Raw genomic sequence first — 18,578 nt, 5'->3', positions numbered from 1 at the left:
GTCCAATAAGTGAAAGGATAGTAATTGGGGGGAAAAGCCCCAGTTGAAGGGGCTAATGGCTTCTTTAAAACACATTGTTTTTCTGAAGTGGGGGGAATAGATTTGCTATGAAATGTTCAAAGTGGGCTTGCATTGACTGATCGAATTACAAATGGAGATTAATTTGTTTATAGAATACTGGATATGTTATAAAATGCCAAATGTGATTGAAATTAACAGAAAATGGTGCACCATTTTGTGAAGTGGTTATTTTAAATCAGCATTCTTAATTTGTTACTCAAAAAAAAAGCATTTCAGTCTCAAAAGTATTTGCCAAACCTGAAAATATTTGCCCTTTAACTATTGCTCCTATATTTACAAGATATCACTATAACACCTTTGAGGGTTTTTACCCCAGGTGTGGAGTAAGATACTTTTTCGCCACCTTTTAAAAAAATTATTTTAATCAAAACAACCTTCTGTTATTATTTATTTTCACAAATTATGTTGCTCTGTCAGTATTCAGTAAAATGACATTTATTTTTCAATCTTGATACACTTTGTGACAAAAAAAAAAAAAAAAAGCGCTTTTTTTTTTTTTTTTTTATAAAAGGGGTGTCTTTAGCATCGTTGTACCCCACTGTACATGTTCAAAAGCATGTATCATGGTAGCCTACCCTGGTACCTACCATGGAACTTTTTGTCATGACGCGTCTTGAGCAGGCTTAAATTTTAACAAGAAAATCTCTTAAACTAGATAAACTAACTAAACGTTTATGGGAAAACTTAGTTCAGTTTTATTATTTTCTTATATCTGTCATCCTGGTGTGCACGTGTCGTTACTGGGGCGCGCGTGGAGGCTTGCTAGCTCTTGGGGCAGCTGTCCTGTCTCGCGCAGGGCAGTTTTCATATTTGGTCATGTCATGTCAACCTTGACGTGTCCATGCTAAAAACAGACCCGACACGAACTCGTGCAGGAGGGTGACGATCCGTAACGCACGGGCCCAGCAAGGGAAGCAAATATTACAACTTAAAATTTACTTCCCCTGCGGAATCATAAAAACAAACAGACCAACATACTCCAGAGTGCTTTTGCCAACCGCGTACGCTCCGCGTGATGAGCGTGAGTTTGGAATATTCGTATCCCAGAAAGCGCGAGACCATGGAAAGTTTGGAGAGGCAGCTGATATGCCCCATCTGCCTCGAGATTTTCACCAAACCGGTGGTAATCTTACCGTGCCAGCACAACCTCTGCCGCAAATGTGCCAACGACATATTTCAGGTACCGGTTTTTCAAACTTCAAAGGTTTAACATGTGAAAACAGCCGATGTGTAATGATGGCAGCTTATAATGTGTATGTGTGTGCTTCAGGCCTCAAACCCCTACTTGCCCACAAGGGGAGGCTCTTCAGTGGGCTCTGGCGGCCGGTTCCGCTGCCCATCCTGTAGACATGAAGTGGTCCTGGACAGGCATGGTGTGTATGGCCTGCAGAGGAACCTGCTGGTAGAGAACATCATAGATATGTACAAACAAGAAACCAGCAGGTATTACTAAAACATACAATACTATTTTGTACTTTGTATTTTAAAGTCTTTATATATCAAAAAAATAAATAAAAAATTGTATTTAAATACATTTAAGTTTGGTATTTGTGTATTTTCAAAATACGTAAATACTTTGTGCCAGTCAACCTCTTTGTTAGGCTACTGATTTCCTGTATCAACTAGTTCAGGCATGCCCCCCAACCCCAACTTTCATGCACACAAGCTGCAGATGTCAGAGAGAATGGCTCCATCTAGCATTGGGTGAGCGAACTGGGTGGTGTTCTTTGGCTTGCAAGCCTCACCCTTTTTCCTCCAAACATAACAATAGTCATTATGGCCAAACAGCTCAATTTCCATTAGACCAGAGGTCATTTCTCCAAAAAGTAAGACCTTTGTCCCCATGTGCACTTGCAAACTGTAGTCTGGCTTTTGTATGGCGGTTTTGGTGCAGTGGCTTCTTCCTTGCTGAGCAGCCTTTCAGGTTATGTCAATATAGGACTCATTTTACTGTGGAGTTATATATATATACACACACACATTTCTACCCGTTTCCTCCAGCATCTTCACAAGGTCCTTTGCTTTTGTTCTGGGATTGATTTTCACTTTTCACACCAAACTACATTCATCTCTAGGAGACAGAATGCGTCACCTTCCTGAGCAGTATGATGGCTGCGTAGTCCCATGGTGTTTATACTTGCGTACTATTGTTTGTACAGATGAACGTGGTACCTTCAGGCATTTGGAAATTGCTCCCAAGGATGAACCAGACTTGTGGTGGTCCACAGTTTTGGATGATTTCTTTTGATTTTCCCATGATGTCAAGCAAAGAGGCACTGAGTTTGAAGGCAGGCCTTAAAATACTTCCACAGGTACACCTCAGATTGACTCCAATTAGCCTATCAGAAGCTAATTGGCTTATTGCCTAAAGGCTTGTCATCGTTCAAGCTGCTTAAAGGCACAGTTAACTTAGTGTATGTAAATTTCTGACCCACTGGAATTGTGATATAGTCAATTAAAAGTGAAACAATCTGTCTGTAAACAATTGTTGGAAAAATTACTCATGTCATGCACAAAGTAGATATCTTAAATTATTTGCCAAAACTATAGTTTGCTAATATGAAATCTGTGGAGTGGTTAAAAACTAAGGTGTAATGACTTCAACCTAAGTGTATGTAAACTTTTGACTTCAACTGTAACATGAAGGAATAAAAGAGCACTGGCAAGGGAAAAATAGCATAAGCACTAGCATTGGATATTCAGTTATCGGCTAATCGGTTGTTGGTGTTAGCAACTTCTTGTGTATTTACTAGCTAGTCAAGTGTGTAAAGCATTACTCCTTGCTAGATAGCAAGAAAAAGACCCACTGTTTTACACATGATTTATTTAATAGGGTTTGCCACATGTAATAGCAGGCTGCAGTGTAACCTGGACAGAAATAAGTAGATAAATGGCTGCTATTTGGCATTTTTCACCACGTAATTGTGTAATCATGTACCTGTTTATATATAATTGTCTTTAATTGATTGAAGAGTTAGGTGAAATGAAAACAAAAGTTTCTAAGCAGTTGTACACCAAAATGTACTTTGCATTCAGAATAGGTCCAGATAGATTTCAGCCTAATAGTGATACTTCATTGAATGGCCAATTTTACATGTATTTTGTGTACCTTTAAACTGGGGTATTTTGTATTTTTATTTTAAATACATTTTCATGTATGTGTGCCCATCACTGCATCTGACGCCTCCACAACAACACATCAACGCCTACTTAACCTTATAACTTCCATTGCACCACCCAGTAGCAGTAAGCAGTGAGATGGCAGGTCAGTCAAGAGCAGGAATTATATCTGTTCCCATGAGGGGAACAATGCCACTCTTAGTAATGTTTATGTTCAGGTGTACCAAGCCTGAGTGCTTCTACTGAGGATGCAGTGTTGAAGAACAAATCGGTACTGAAATTCAGAAAGATTGCAAACTAGTTCCAGATAAAAAAAAATTTCAATGCATTGCAAATGCAATCTTCATTTCAACGATTTTTAGATTGATTCTTAAATCCCAAGATCTTTCACTCTATTTATCAACCATTGCCATGAAAATAGTCACCGCTACAATGTGAGTAATTAACTTGCATTGCATATGCGATCCAATTTTGCACTATGTGGCTAAAAATTTCCGAGATCCTTTAACACCCAGATCCTTTCACTGCGTGTTGAGAGTAAAAGTTTGATTTGACTCGTCCTGTGTTCTGTGTGTCCAAAGCTGAGATCCAAGCAACCCTTTTTTCATTAAATAGTGTCTCTTTTGATAACCTTTCTGTTCTCTACAGTCAGGTGTTGATCAAAAATAACAAAAAATATTTAATTAAAATCTTTAATATTTAATTAACCCTCGTTAATGTGCGCTCAACCAAATAACTTTTGTGAGACACTGGCTGAACTGCCCCTATTTTTAAAGAGACAGTACCATTTTAGCACTTGTTCTATATATAAATGTAAATACTTGTAAATAGTCCAAATTATGCATGTAAAAAATAAACATGTTACAACATACAGTATGTATATGCTATATAATATATGCAATTTCAAGATATTTATTGATGGAATACATTGATTTGAACATTTGTAAAAAGACGAAATGTGACCAAAATGATGAAAAACTCTTGATAAAATGTGCAAAATTTATATTTTCATAATGCAACTAGTTAGAAGGTCCCCTGTATAATCAGCATGAGCTGAAAGAGTACTTCTTTCAAATGTAACCAAAATTGACATTTTAACTGAAATATACCCATATGAATCAGATAAAAAATTGAAATTGGAATGAATTCAAATTGAGAGCTTGTGAACTGGAATCAAATCAAATTGGGAAATCTGCATCAATACCCAGCCCAAAAGCTTTTCTGTGCATAGACAACAAGATACTTCTAAAGTGTCTTGCCAATAGATTAAATAAATATATGAGTGTACCAGTCTATAGAGATCAGTAAAGGACTTTAAAATAAATAAAATAAAAAATCTCTCTTGTCTCCCTCCCAGCAGCAGTAAGCCGGAGCCAGATCTGAAGAATGACGTGTTGATGTGTGAGGAGCATCAGGATGAGAAGATTAATATTTATTGTGTGACCTGCTCTGTTCCTACTTGTTCATTATGTAAAGTGTTTGGGAGTCATCAGACCTGTGAAGTTGCTCCGCTCAAATCTGTTTTCGAGACACAGAAAGTGAGACTCCCCATCTCTATCATTCCTATTTTCATTGGTTTACACTATCTTATCTTACATTTCTATACATTTCTATTATGCTTACGTGATTGTGTGTGCAGGCAGAGTTATCTGATGGTGTTGCTTTGTTGGTTGGAAACAATGACAGAATTCAGGGCGTCATCAGCCAGCTGGAGGAGAGCTGTAGAGCCGTGGAGGTGAGTGTGTGTGTGTAATATCCGTAGCGACGACTGTTTTCTTTGTAGTTAACCAATTCCATGTCATCATAACACTTACGTACTTAGTAATGAAAGTAGTGCATGTGTTGTGTGAGTGTGTAGGAGAATGGCCGTAGACAGAAGTCTCGTGTATGTGAGTGGTTTGATCGCCTGTATGCTGTGGTGGAGGAGCGCAGAGGAGAACTCACACTGAAGATCACCGCAGAACAACAGGAGAAACTTAATTACATCAATGGCCTACAGCGCAAGTATGTATTTTTGCAAACACTAGGTGTAACATTAATAATGACTGTCAGACCCTTAATCACAGGTAAAATATTTAATTGGAACACCTGTATTAAAATATCTGTAACAGGTGACAAATTATCTAAAAGAAGATAAATGTGTTGATTTGGCTCAGATGAACAACACATTGGATTTAATTGAATTTAAATACGCCTTTATTGTCCGCAAAGGGAAATTTGTCCTGGACTGAATGATGTTGCACACATATACAGTATATTATCACACAAATCATAATAATATATGTTAGATGTTCATCAAAAATGTAGATAAAATGTTTGATGTTTATCTTTACTGGCCTAACAAAAATATACTTTAATAATAATATAATATATTTTCTCCTGATTTGCCATATATTTATGCAAATATGTTTTTCACACTATGCTTATCAGATCAATCACCTTTGCAGGTACAAAGAACACCTGGATAACGCAGCCAAACTGGTGGAAACAGGAATTCAGACTATGGAGGAGTCTGAGATGGCCACCTTTCTGCAGGTCACACACTTATGCTTTGAGTTACTGTGGAGTTGCCACATACTTGTGAACATACTTCACATAATTTAAAATTAAAAAAGAAATGGTGTTTTTCTTGTGCAATGGAGTATGTAGTTTCTAATAAAATTTTCTCCAACAGAATGCAAAGCCACTCCTGCAAAAGTAAGATTAAAAAGATATCAAGTATACTGATTAAAAAAGTATATTATGTTCTTGTCTTTCTTGGTGTCTTATTTATTCTGTCTCTTTTACTGTTTCTGTCAGGATAGCAGAAGGCAGAAATGTGTCTCATTTAGAGAAGGTAGAGCGTGGATATGAGAATATGGATCATTTTACTGCAAACTTCCAGCATGAAAGAAGAGCAATACTCAGCATAGACTTTATCAGGGGTAAAATAACCCTAATTACAACCCTAATCCACCAGATTCATGGAGCTCTATCTCTTTATTAGAGATCCTTCTCTGTGTTTTAGTTTCATTTTCTGTTAATGCATGATTTTCTGTAAAGCTGCTTTGAAACGATGTGTGTTGTGAAAAGTGCTACACAAATAAAAATGACTTGACTTGTGTTGATGTAGATGGTGATGACAATGAAGATGATGATGAAGAAGAATTAGCAGGTGATACCGTTAGTCCTGAGACTCAAGCATCTTCAGCGGTTACGCCGACCCCTGCCCAGCAGAGACAAAATCCTGTGCCAATCTCTCCTCCAATGGCAATGGACTCCTCCCAGATGTCATCAAAACCTAACCAATCAATAAATATCCTACCAGCAGAGAACATGCCCTCTGCCACACCTGCTCCAGACTCCAGTCTCAACCCTTCCACAGATGTGTCTGCTCAGGTAAGAGTCTCTTTTTCTCTCCTTGTATCTCCCGCAGATTGTAGTTAAACGGTATGAACTAATGTTTTATGTTTATAAGATCGCAGTCCTACTGTACTGGTGCTTGGTAAGTTTCCATTAAGTTGAAATGCCCTTAAAGGAATATTCCTGGTTCAAAACAAGTTGAGCTCAGTCGACAGCATTTGTGGTATAATGTTGATTTCAACAAAAATGTATTTCCACTTGTCCTCCCTTTTCTTTGAAAACAAACCAAAAATCTGGTTTACAGGAAGGCATTTACAATGGAAGTGAATGGGGCAAGGCCATAATATTAAAATACACACTGTTTCAAAAGTAAAGCCACAAGACGTAAACATTATACTTGTAAATATGATTTTAGTGTTATAAAATTGCTCACTAACCCTTTCCGTAAAGGTATATCCAATTTTACATCTTTGTTGCCATGCCTTGATGATGTAACGCTATAAACCCTGCATTCCCGCAAAAAATGCCAATTTAAACAACTTTACAGCTCAAATATACACAAGTTTTAACAGAATTGTTAATGTAAGTGCTTTTATTAAATTATAAGCTTGGGGGCCTGGGTAGCTCAGTGGTAAAATATACTGGCTACCACCCCTGGAGTTCGCTAGCTCAAATCCCAGGGCGTGCTGAGTGACTCCAGCCAGGTCTCCTAAGCAACCAAATTGGCCCAGTTGCTAGGGAGGGTAGAGTCACATGGGGTAACTTCCTTGTGGTCACTATAATGTGGTTCATTCTTGGTGGGGCACGTGGTGAGTTGAGCATGGTTGCCACAGTGGATGGCGTGAAGCCTTCACACGCGCTATGTCTCCATGGCAACGCATTCAACAAGGCACATGATAAGATGCGCAGGTTGATGGTCTCAGACACAGAGGCAACTGGGATTCATCCTCCGCCACCCGGACTGAGGCGAATCACTACGTGACCACAAGGACTTAAAAAGCACATTGGGAAGTGGGCATTCCAAATTGGGAGAAAAAGGGGAAAAATAAAAAAAAATTATAAGCTTTACAATTCTGCATTTAAACCCTCCACAAATTGGCAGCATTCACTTCAATTGTAAGTGCCTTACTGTAACCTCACATTTTTATTTATTTATTTATTTATATTTAGGAAAAGGAGGGACAAGTTGGAATGTATTTTTTGTGGTAATCAACATTATGCCACAAATGCTTAACTTGTTTTGAACCCAGTATATTCTTTTAATATTCAAACACATGACCATAGACACAAAATTATGTTAAGTTTCTGCATGGTTTTGTTTATATATATATATATATAATAATATTATTATTATTATTATTATTATGTATTTTTTTTAATAAATTATAATTAATACTTTTTTGCAAAATTAAGACAATATGAAAAAAAATAATCCCAAATTATAATTTACAACAGTAAAACATTTTAACTGAAGAGTACCACATTTGACAAAAAAACAAAAAATATTAGAAATGTTTGCCATCTCAGATATAACATATTCATAAAATCCCTTACACACTGAAAGGTTTGCACTGTGCCTCCTATCAACATTTCCAGCATCCTCAAACTTTAAATAGCTGTATCTGGTTATTTATATCTGGTTTAGTGGAATACTTGATGCACTACTGGATTGAGCATGTATTCCCTCCAGTGGCTTGGATGTTACGTGCCCCAGTGCAAAGTACCTGTCTAAAATATGACCCAGTCCCTCTGAACTAAGGAAAATGATCAAAACTACAACTGCCTGCCCAGAATAAGATATGAATGTTTTATATGTAACAAATGCTTACAGATTCATCTACTTGAAATCAGGGAAATAGTTTGAATGTTTTATATGACCACACATTATTACACCATTTCTTTAGGCTGGGGGTTGTCCACAATTACAATGATTTTGAGACTGAAACAAATATATGAATATATACATTTTCAACTGTTTTGACCACTAATCGTCTCTTTCTGTCTATTTCTCTCTCTGACTTTTCTGTCATTTTCATCTTTCTGTCTTTCTCTCGCTCTCCCACACTTTTAGGTACCTGCCAGTCCCAGCCAGATGTCTGAGGATGGACCACGCCACGTTTTCTCTTTTTCCTGGTTAAATACGCCAAAGTAACATGTTCGAACATCAGATTAATTTGGGCAAACTACAACATATATAACACCAAAGTGATCGTGGCTTACGTTCTAGAAAAGCCTCTTCTACTTATAGAATTTTATGGCAATCATAAATATGCATTTATTAGCTAGGCAGTTATTGAAAAGTCATGACTGTTGAATGTAAACTGATTATAACCTTGCTAAAGTTGGTGACTGAAAATACAAAATAAAGGTTGGTTATGAATAAGTGTATAAATCTTGTATTTTTTCCAAATGAATATACTGATACATTTCTGGACTCCTGTGATTTTGGACCACTAAACAAACTCAAAACAACAAAAATGCAAATAAAAACACTTTTGATGTAACCCATATGTTTTATTTCCCGAAGAAGTCCATCATCTTGCGATTGTTGCTCACCCGCTGGGCTTGTTGTTCGGCTCGTGCCATCTGCAGCACCTCGCGCAACAGGTGGAAAGTCAGATCCAGTGAAATGGGAGGGTCTTCGGACCGGCGCTCGCGCTCTTCGAGACTGTGCACGATTTTATTACCGACACTACCGACCTGACCTCCTAACATCCGCTGTGTGAGCTGAAGCTGAAGCGCCTCGGTGTGCGGCGGTGATCTCCGGTCGTTGTCCAGTCTGATGAAGTACTCCTCTCCTAAGTGCGTCAGAACCGGTAGCTGTGTGTCCGTGTGTCCTGGAGCGGACTCACCAGAGTGCGAGAGGAACACACTGAGAGACACCGCCATGAGCAGCACGTGCAGCTTCATTGAAGGAAATTCACGGTAATCTGAAAAAAACGTGTTGGAAAAGAGTGATAAAAACATATCCAGAACTGGCCGGACATTATTATGGACTTCATTTTTCTTATATACTGTATCAGCAAAGTTATCTGAATATATTATAGGCTTAGGCTATATATGATCTACGCTGAAAAAATATGATGTGTTGGATTTACTTAAAACATATATGTAGCATTCTTGTATCACGCATTTTAAGTTAATTCAACTTGTGTGCATTTTATGTCAGCACAACTAGAAAAGATTTGTTAGATATAAACAAATACTTCAGTTCTTTCAACTTTATTTACATAATCATGTATGTCACATGAATAAAATATAGAAACTAATAGCAAGTTGTTTCAAATTAATGTTTATATCACTGTTTCTACTTAATTTATTTGGCTCTAACAGAAGTCAGGCATTAAACTTAATTCCCCAAAGAAGTGCATGTAAGTCACATTTCATCTATGCATATTCACATGCGCATGGAATGGACAGGATGCAAGTTACTTATGGAACACTATGTACAGTAAAACAATAACAATAATACAAAAATAGCTAAAATCTCTATTAATTCTTAATAAGAACTGCCCACATAAGTTCCTTTTTCTTTTTCAAACAAACATGCTTAAATTATTCAAGCTCAAGAGCTTATTCCCCACAACCTCAGTTTTCATTTGATTGTTTGAGTTACTAGTAGGGTCTAAATAAAATCTTAATTTTATGGATTTGTAAGTTTAAGAAGTTCAAGGAACTCACAATTGTTCATTTTCTTTGTTACTCTCTAAGTTCCCCTTAAACTTTATACTGTATTTTGTGTTGTACACATTAATGAAAATTAAGCAAAGCTAAAAATGTTATAAATATGTGCATTTCTAAACAGAGGCTATTTATTTTTATACTTTATGGTTGTTAAGCCAACAAATCCTGTACAGATACCTGTAAGATTAATAATTATTCTCTGCTACAAGGGAGACAGGTGCAAGTCAAAAGGAGGAAGTTGGCACAAGGGCTATAGCTCAGTAACTATCAAGTCAAATTACACATCAAACACACTCAGAAATAATTTTTAGGTTTAAGCATTTAAATTGTATAACAAATTACCATCAAACAGAATTGAGTAATCTTTAACAATATACAGTAAAAAAAAATAAATAAATAAAAAATGTATATATATATATATATTTGAAGTTGTATTAATTTAATTTTGTTAAAGCTATACACAATTCAGTTTAATGGAAATTAGTTATGACATTTTTGTGCATTGGTTTTGTATTTATACTTTATACTTCAAAATGATCCTAAATTAGATTTTTTTTTTTTTTTTTTATTAATTATTATTTTTTTTTAATTTTTTTTTTTTTTTTTTTTTTTTTTGTGTATTCTGTGCTCCAAACTAAAATTCACATTTCACATTTATGTAATAGCTAACAAGTGAACACAACCACACATACATTCAGGCAAGGGTCAACTATGTCTAATAAAAGTAGATTTTAAACCCATTTCTGTTGGCAAAAAAGCAATGGTTTGATATTTCTACTAATGAGGTTTGAGTTTCAGGATCATAATTGATCAATTAGGCTAATCATAAAATTTTAAAGTAATAAATTAAGCAATTTTTGCTGAAAAGCCTTGGTCATGCATGGCAGGTTCCCACTGTTTCACATTTCTGACAACATGCCAGGCTATTGGTGCATGAGAGCACCAATATATGAATTTTTCATGGGGAAAAAAATGCTTTTTGCAGACACGACTATAAAACAGACTATAAAAATAAACCAACACTGAGAAACATTAGGTCTAAACTGGCCCCGGTTTCCACTATAGCCCATCCCAATGAGAATATTAATTATCCTCGTACAAATATTGATTCTGTATCACTAAAAACACAATTTACTCTTAAAATGTATAGCTGAATCGAGATCATTGTCTGGAGAAATTTTTTATTTTTATTAAAATAAATAAATCTTGTAACATTCTCTTGCGAAGAAAAACTGAATAGCTTAATTAAATTAAAAAAAGGTTAAAGAAAAAGTCGTAAAGTAAACAGTTGTGCAGTTTGTGTTCAGTTCACACTCACCTCAGAGCTGCTGTCAGATTCCACGAATTCTCCGGAATGTACTGCGTTCGTCAGAGGAGCTCGTCCGCACCTGAGTCAGTCGGTGGAGCGCGAGCATCGGTGGGGATTTTTATATGATGCGCACATGCGCGCGAAGAGCACATTAATTCTAAGATGGCAGAGAGACATGAATGAGTCACGGGGTAGTTGGCTCTGGTTCGAGGGGTCCAAAATGAATATGCTGTATAGAACCTCTCTCGAACTCCGCATGCGTGTTTAATTTTACGTTGAAGATTAAATCTAGAGCAGTCTCCGAATAATTAACCGGGTCTCTACTAATTTGTGTTAATGAAAATTATTCGGTCGCCGGTAATTGAGAGACTCTGTTGATGACGCACTGGGAGGGCAGCGCATCTTCTCGTGCTGAAATCACAACTTGCCGATGCGGACAAGTACCTTCCATGTGGGATCAGCTGGTTTACAGAATTGCCTATTGCAATAATCAGAACATGGACACATTAAATAGGCTAAATGTATTCAAATATATTCATGTGTTTGTGAGAAGAGCTGTTATGTCATTAATAAAACTGTTTGGCTGTTAGCAAAATTGGAAATTAGTTCTAAAGTGTTATTTTCCTTTGTAAATACTATATATTAGCAGCTCTCGTTTAAAGGAGGCAAAGCATTTTATCATGCACCGTATCCGGACCCAAAAGCACCTGGACACTTAAAGGGATAGTTCACCCAAAAATGAAAACTCTCTCATCATTTACTCGACCTCATGCCATCCCAGATGTGTGTGACTTTCTTTCATCTGCTGAACACAAACGAAGACTGTAAAAATAATATTTCAGCTCTGTAAGTCCATACAATATAAGTGAATGGGAACCAAAATTCTGAAGCTCCAAAAAGTATATAAAGGCAGCATAAAAGTAATTCATATGACTTCAGTAGTTAAATCTATATCTTCAGAAGTGATATATAAGTGTGGGTGAGTAACAGATCAATATTTAAGTCCTTTTTAACTACCAATCTCCAGTTTCATTTTCACACTCCTCTTTTGTTTTTGGCGATTTGTACTCTTCATCCATTTTGCCACCTACTGGGCAGGGAGGAGAATTTATAGTAAAAAAGGACTTAAATATTGATTTGTTTCTCCCCCACTTATCATATAGCTTCTGAAGATATAGATTTAACCAATGGAGTTACATGAATTACTTTTATCCTGCCTTTATGTGCATTTTGGAGCTTCAAAATGTTGGTACCCATTTACTTGCATTGTATGGACCTACAGAGCTGTGATATTCAAAATAATATTCTAAAAATCTTTGTTTGTGTTCAGCAGAAGAAAGAAAGCCATGCATACACAGATGAAATGATTCGAGAGGTTTCATTTTTGGGTGAACTATCTTTAAGTCACTCATCTGAAAAATGTACGAACGTCATTGCATTAGATAACAAAATATCAAACCAAGTAGCATTTATTTAGACAGCAAGCACTCTTTTTAACATTTCACAAAAAGAAGATGCTTATTATTCTACAAAGATAAAACAAAGAAAAAAATACTGTTAAAAGTTAAGACAAAAGTATTAGATGCTTTCTGGTTGTCGAACTTGAGGGGAACTGACTTCAAACATCCATTAAAATGACCTTGATGCCTGCATAGGTTAAATGTAATTGCAAAAATACCAAGAAAAATATTTTGAGCAAAGATCTAGCATTATTGTTTGCAAATGCCATTTGGTTTTATATTTTTAAGTCTAAATGTCTAAATACCTTCTGGGGCCACTGTAAATAACCCCTGGCTTGCCAGCCTGTGTTTGTGTGTGTGTGTGTGTGTGTGTGTGTGTGAGAGAGAGAGAGAGAGAGAGAGAGAGAGAGAGAGAGAGAGAGAGAGAGAGCTGAAGAGGAAAGAGTTCATGTGTGTGCATAAGTGTGCACTTTCTTTAGAGAGAGAGGAGGAGGACTTGTGTGTTTTTTGGTAAAGGTCTCACACTGCTGCAATGAAAGACACACAGTGGGAGTCAGGTCACCATCCAGACATCTCACACATGTGTTGACACCTCTGACCTTTATCATCGCTGAATATCTTCATCAAATCAGCAACTCTCTGCACCAACTGCTAAAGCAAATTATAAATCATACAGCACATGTCAGTGTATATTACAAAACACATTCACATACACAACATTATAAACATTAAAATAGATTTGGAGGGTGACATTGTTGGTTTGACAGTCAAGGATGTGTGGCAGTCTCTCAGAAATGAACTTTTACATTATGGGGTGATATTTGCCCCCTGGATTTAATTTTCAGGGGCATTTTTTACCTTTATGAGGGCAATTTAGTTTCTAACCTTATAAAAGAAATAGTCTCATCCATTTAAATCAAATACTTCAATTTAATGAATTTATTACTACAAATTCTCAAGATTGAGAATTCATTAACTATAGCCTTTTAAATCAACATCAGTTGTAATACTAAGTATAACTAGGACTATAATAGAATACTAAGAACAATATCGGATGTTACAATTAAAAACAGAAGAATTTGCTGCAGGGGAAAATTTTTAGAAATACAGGGGCCTTTTTTATTACTTTGTGTCTCAATTTTTGTGATTGTGTGATGTGTGATTTCTTTGTTTGATTGTTTTAGTTTTAGAATATTTAATCTCCATTTGACATAGAAGCCAGAATGCAGCAAGTTAATAAGTATGAATGAGTGTATAAGTGTGTTTGTTGGAAGGACAGAAAATTGATAAGAGTGTAAGTGTGTGTGTGTGTGTGTGTGTGTGTGTGTGTATTTTGGATGGTTTGTATTTTATCATTCCACTGTAATTACTGACATATTAAATAATCAACTCAAAGTGGTCCAGCTGTTAAAAAAGCATTCTGTTAAAGTAAATTAACACAAACAGCTGCTCCACACTGAAGAGTTAAACACCATTAACATGTTGTGGCAGAAGCACTGTTAACATATTATGATAAAACAACAGGAAATAAAAACAGAATCACAGTGACTATAGGGTAGAAGCACACACACACACACACACATACATACATACAGATGGAGTGTGTGTTTCTGAAAAAAGGTGAGGCATGCAGAAAATTACAAATTTTACATTATTTCCATAGGCCTACTTTCACTTTTGTAATTTCATAGTTTTGATGACTATCATTCTAAATTGTGTAAAACAATAATAAAATATTAGTAATTTGTTGTTTAAGTAGAACCTACATGGCCCCCAAAATGTAGGAAATTATGCCATGCCAGATGTGAATGACTTTCTTTCTTCTGCAGAACACAAACAAAGATTTTTAGAAAAATATCTCAGCTCTGTTGGTCCATTTAATGCAAGTCAATGGGTACCAAAATTGAGTAGCTCGAAAAAGCACACAAAGGCAGCATGAAAGTAATCCATTAGACTCCAGTGGTTAAATCCATGACTTCAGATGTGATATGATAGGTGTGGGTGCCACCTACTGGGCAGGGAGGAGAATTTATAGTAAAAAAGGACTTAAATATTGAACTGTCTCTCACCCACATTTATCATGTTGCTTATGAAGATATAGATTTAACTACTGGAGTCTTTGGAGCTACAAAATTTTGGTACCCACCCATTCACTTGCATTGTGAGGACCTACAGAACTGAAATATTCTTCTAAAAATCTTTGTTTGTGTTCAGCAGAAGAAAGAAAGTCATACACGTCTGGGATGGCATGAGTAAAATGATGAGGGAATTTTCATTTTTGTGTGAACTATGCCTTTAACATCCTTGTGAGGACCCCGTGGGACCAAACAGCGGTTTTCAAATTGGGGTCCGGGACCCCCAGGGGGCTGCAAGGGGGTGCTAGGGGGTCCGTAGAAATCTTCCAAAAAAATAAAAAAACATTTTTTTTATGTTTTATGTTTTTTTTTTTACATAACAGAATACAATTTTATTACTGTTTTGTTCTGCATTCTAAAGACTGGTTGGAAATCATGAGATTAATCATAGTTATTTTTTGCTATCGACAGCCTTTGTTTTAACCCTTTAAGACATACCTTGGGTCTTTAGTGACCCAGGACCTCATTCCACCCCCTGTACCTCATCCATTTTTTGGAGATATGCCCACACTTCTTTAGTATTCCTCAACCTTTCTCTTACAAAAAATAAATAAATAAATAAATAAAATAAAAAGGCAAAACTGTAACAACAAAACAAATGTTTTTATAATGGTTTAAGTACCGGTCATTAGAGACTTTCTAGAGTTTTGTAAGAGTGTCAGGTTTTTTTATTTTATTTTATTTTTTTAATTTGCACTTCCATAGTGTAAGTGATATTTTAAGGATTATTTCATATCAAATAATTTTACTATCATGATATCTATTTCTTTGTTTGTTTCAAGACAAATGAGTATAATATTCATTCAAATTACTGTTATATCACTTTGATTTTCTTCCCATATGCATGTACACACATATTATACATACTTTTTCTTACTCAAGGTGGCGCTGTTGTTTCAGTTATTGACTTGATTTATATTTGACATTGCTATTTGATGAAGAAGCAACATGGAAGTAAACTATAGCAAGTTTAACACATGAACAATATGATATGACTATTGGCATTTGGGTGTAAACCTGAAATTCTGTAAATTGTGCGTCTTTACAGACTCAAAAAGTGCAGATGTGTATCTTATGTGTAGCTCAATATGTGTTCGACAGTTGCATCTCATAAAATTGCAGTGTGGAAGTAATGAATCCTGTTCTAGATTTGTCCTGATTTGTTGCATTTTCTCTTTGATATATAAAATATAAAACATCAAAATACATTTTATTCTATTATTTTCTAATTGTCTTAAAATATGTTTTGAAAATGTTACACTTTCTGGGCATTTTGTAGATCCATTTGTGATAGATCTCTGAATATGAAAGAATGTTTGGTGAAATTTCCATGTATTTAAGGGTTAACTGTAAGAAATAATAATAATAAAATCCTGCACATTGGTTTGTGATAAAAATATTGAACCTTTAGCTGTCACCTTTAGCTTGCTCACTGTGGGTTGTAAGGCCACACTCTCAGAAACGCTGCTTTGGAATAATATTTATTGTGAAAGTGCTATACAAATACTTTTTAATTTAAGTGAAAATGTTTCTCTTGAGGTTTAAATAAAAACATTAATAATTAAAATAATATGTTACAGAAAATATACTATAAACTTTACACTAAATTAACATTCTTGGAGTATATTTTATAACATTATGTATACATGTGCATATATATATATATATATACAGCACTGTTCAAAAGTTTTAGGCACTTGTGAAAAATGTTGCATAGTGAGGGTGTCTTCAAAAATAATGCCATAAATAGTTTTCATTTATCACTTAATGTCATACAAAGTCCAGTAAACATAAAAAAGCTAAATCAATATTCGGTGCGACCACCTTTGCCTTCAAAACAGCACCAATTCTCCTAGGTACACCTGGACACAGTTTTTCTTGGTTGTTGGCAGATAGGATGTACCAAGCTTCTTGGAGAATTCGCCACAGTTCTTCTATCTATTTCGGCTGTCTCAATTGCGTCTCTTCAAGTACTCCCAGACTGACTCGATGTTCAGTGGGGGGCTTTGTGGGGACCATGACATCTGTTGCAGGGCTCCTTGTTCTTCTGTTCTAATCTTTTCTATTTGCAAAAGTAATGTTTGGGAGTCTAACATTTATATTTCCTATTGACACACTAAAGCTGAAGATATAAATAACCATCTTAAGCCAAATGCTTTTGTGAAACATCTTATGTGCCTAAGACTTTTGCACAGTACTGTGTGTATATATATATATATATATATATATATATATATATACACACACATACAGGTGCATCTCAATAAATTAGAATGTCGTGGAAAAGTTCATTTATTTCAGTAATTCAACTCAAATTGTGAAACTGGTGTATTAAATAAATTCAATGCACACAGACTGAAGTAGTTTAAGTCTTTGGTTCTTTTAATTGTGATGATTTTGGCTCACATTTAACAAAAACCCACCAATTCACTATCTCAAAAAATTAGAATACATCATAAGACCAATAAAAAAAACATTTTTAGTGAATTGTTGGCCTTCTGGAAAGTATGTTCATTTACTGTATATGTACTCAATACTTGGTAGGGGCTCCTTTTGGTTTAATTACTGCCTCAATTCGGCGTGGCATGGAGGTGATCAGTTTGTGGCACTGCTGAGGTGGTATGGAAGCCCAGGTTTCTTTGACAGTGGCCTTCAGCTCATCTGCATTTTTTGGTCTCTTGTTTCTCATTTTCCTCTTGACAATACCCCATAGATTCTCTATGGGGTTCAGGTCTGGTGAGTTTGCTGGCCAGTCAAGCACACCATCACCATGGTCATTTAACCACCTTTTGGTGCTTTTGGCAGTGTGGGCAGGTGCCAAATCCTGCTGGAAAATGAAATCAGCATCTTTAAAAAGCTGGTCAGCAGAAGGAAGCATGAAGTGCTCCAAAATTTCTTGGTAAACGGGTGCAGTGACTTTGGTTTTCAAAAAACACAATGGACCAACACCAGCAGATGACATTGCACCCCAAATCATCACAGACTGTGGAAACTTAACACTGGACTTCAAGCAACTTGGGCTATGAGCTTCTCCACCCTTCCTCCAGACTCTAGGACCTTGGTTTCCAAATGAAATACAAAACTTGTTCTCATCTGAAAAGAGGACTGTGGACCACTGGGCAACAGTCCAGTTCTTCTCCTTAGCCCAGGTAAGATGCCTCTGACGTTGTCTGTGGTTCAGGAGTGGCTTAACAAGAGGAATACAACAACTGTAGCCAAATTCCTTGACACGTCTGTGTGTGGTGGCTCTTAATGCCTTGACCCCAGCCTCAGTCCATTCCTTGTGAAGTTCACCCAAATTCTTGAATCAATTTTGCTTGACAGTCGTAAGGCTGCGGTTCTCTCGGTTGGTTGTGCATCTTTTTCTTCCACACTTTTTCCTTCCACTCAACTTTCTGTTAACATGCTTGGATACAGCACTCTGTGAACAGCAAATTGGCAATGAAT

At 36.1% G+C, this 18,578-nt stretch overlaps 2 protein-coding genes across 3 annotated transcripts; one reads left to right on the top strand and one right to left on the bottom strand.

Moving 5' to 3' along the window:
• Positions 1–680: 680 nt before the first annotated feature.
• trim55a (tripartite motif containing 55a) lies at positions 681–8,917 on the top strand. 2 transcript variants are annotated; one of them, XM_051696833.1, is made up of 10 exons: positions 681–1,261; positions 1,352–1,524; positions 4,562–4,739; positions 4,841–4,936; positions 5,060–5,205; positions 5,649–5,736; positions 5,876–5,898; positions 6,001–6,125; positions 6,314–6,579; positions 8,615–8,917. In XM_051696833.1, the coding sequence occupies exons 1-10, from the start codon at positions 1,097–1,099 to the stop codon at positions 8,693–8,695; spliced, it is 1,341 nt and encodes a 446-aa protein (XP_051552793.1). In that variant the 5' UTR covers positions 681–1,096; the 3' UTR covers positions 8,696–8,917. The 2 variants fall into 2 exon arrangements, with proteins under 2 accessions (XP_051552793.1, XP_051552792.1); XM_051696832.1 differs by having other exon boundaries at positions 684–1,261; positions 4,559–4,739; positions 8,615–8,916.
• A 140-nt stretch (positions 8,918–9,057) lies between these two features.
• Positions 9,058–11,619, bottom strand: LOC127440319 (corticoliberin-1). Its single transcript, XM_051696839.1, has 2 exons — positions 11,546–11,619; positions 9,058–9,473 (listed from the first exon to the last, which is right to left on the bottom strand). The coding sequence occupies exon 2, from the start codon at positions 9,451–9,453 to the stop codon at positions 9,058–9,060; it is 396 nt and encodes a 131-aa protein (XP_051552799.1). The 5' UTR covers positions 9,454–9,473; positions 11,546–11,619.
• Between the last annotated feature and the right edge of the window lie 6,959 nt (positions 11,620–18,578).

This window comes from Myxocyprinus asiaticus, chromosome 5, assembly GCF_019703515.2.
Source record: "Myxocyprinus asiaticus isolate MX2 ecotype Aquarium Trade chromosome 5, UBuf_Myxa_2, whole genome shotgun sequence".
Taxonomy (NCBI): domain Eukaryota; kingdom Metazoa; phylum Chordata; class Actinopteri; order Cypriniformes; family Catostomidae; genus Myxocyprinus; species Myxocyprinus asiaticus.
The sequence above is the reverse complement of the archived record's forward strand: the minus strand, read 5'-3'. Positions and strand labels throughout refer to the sequence as shown.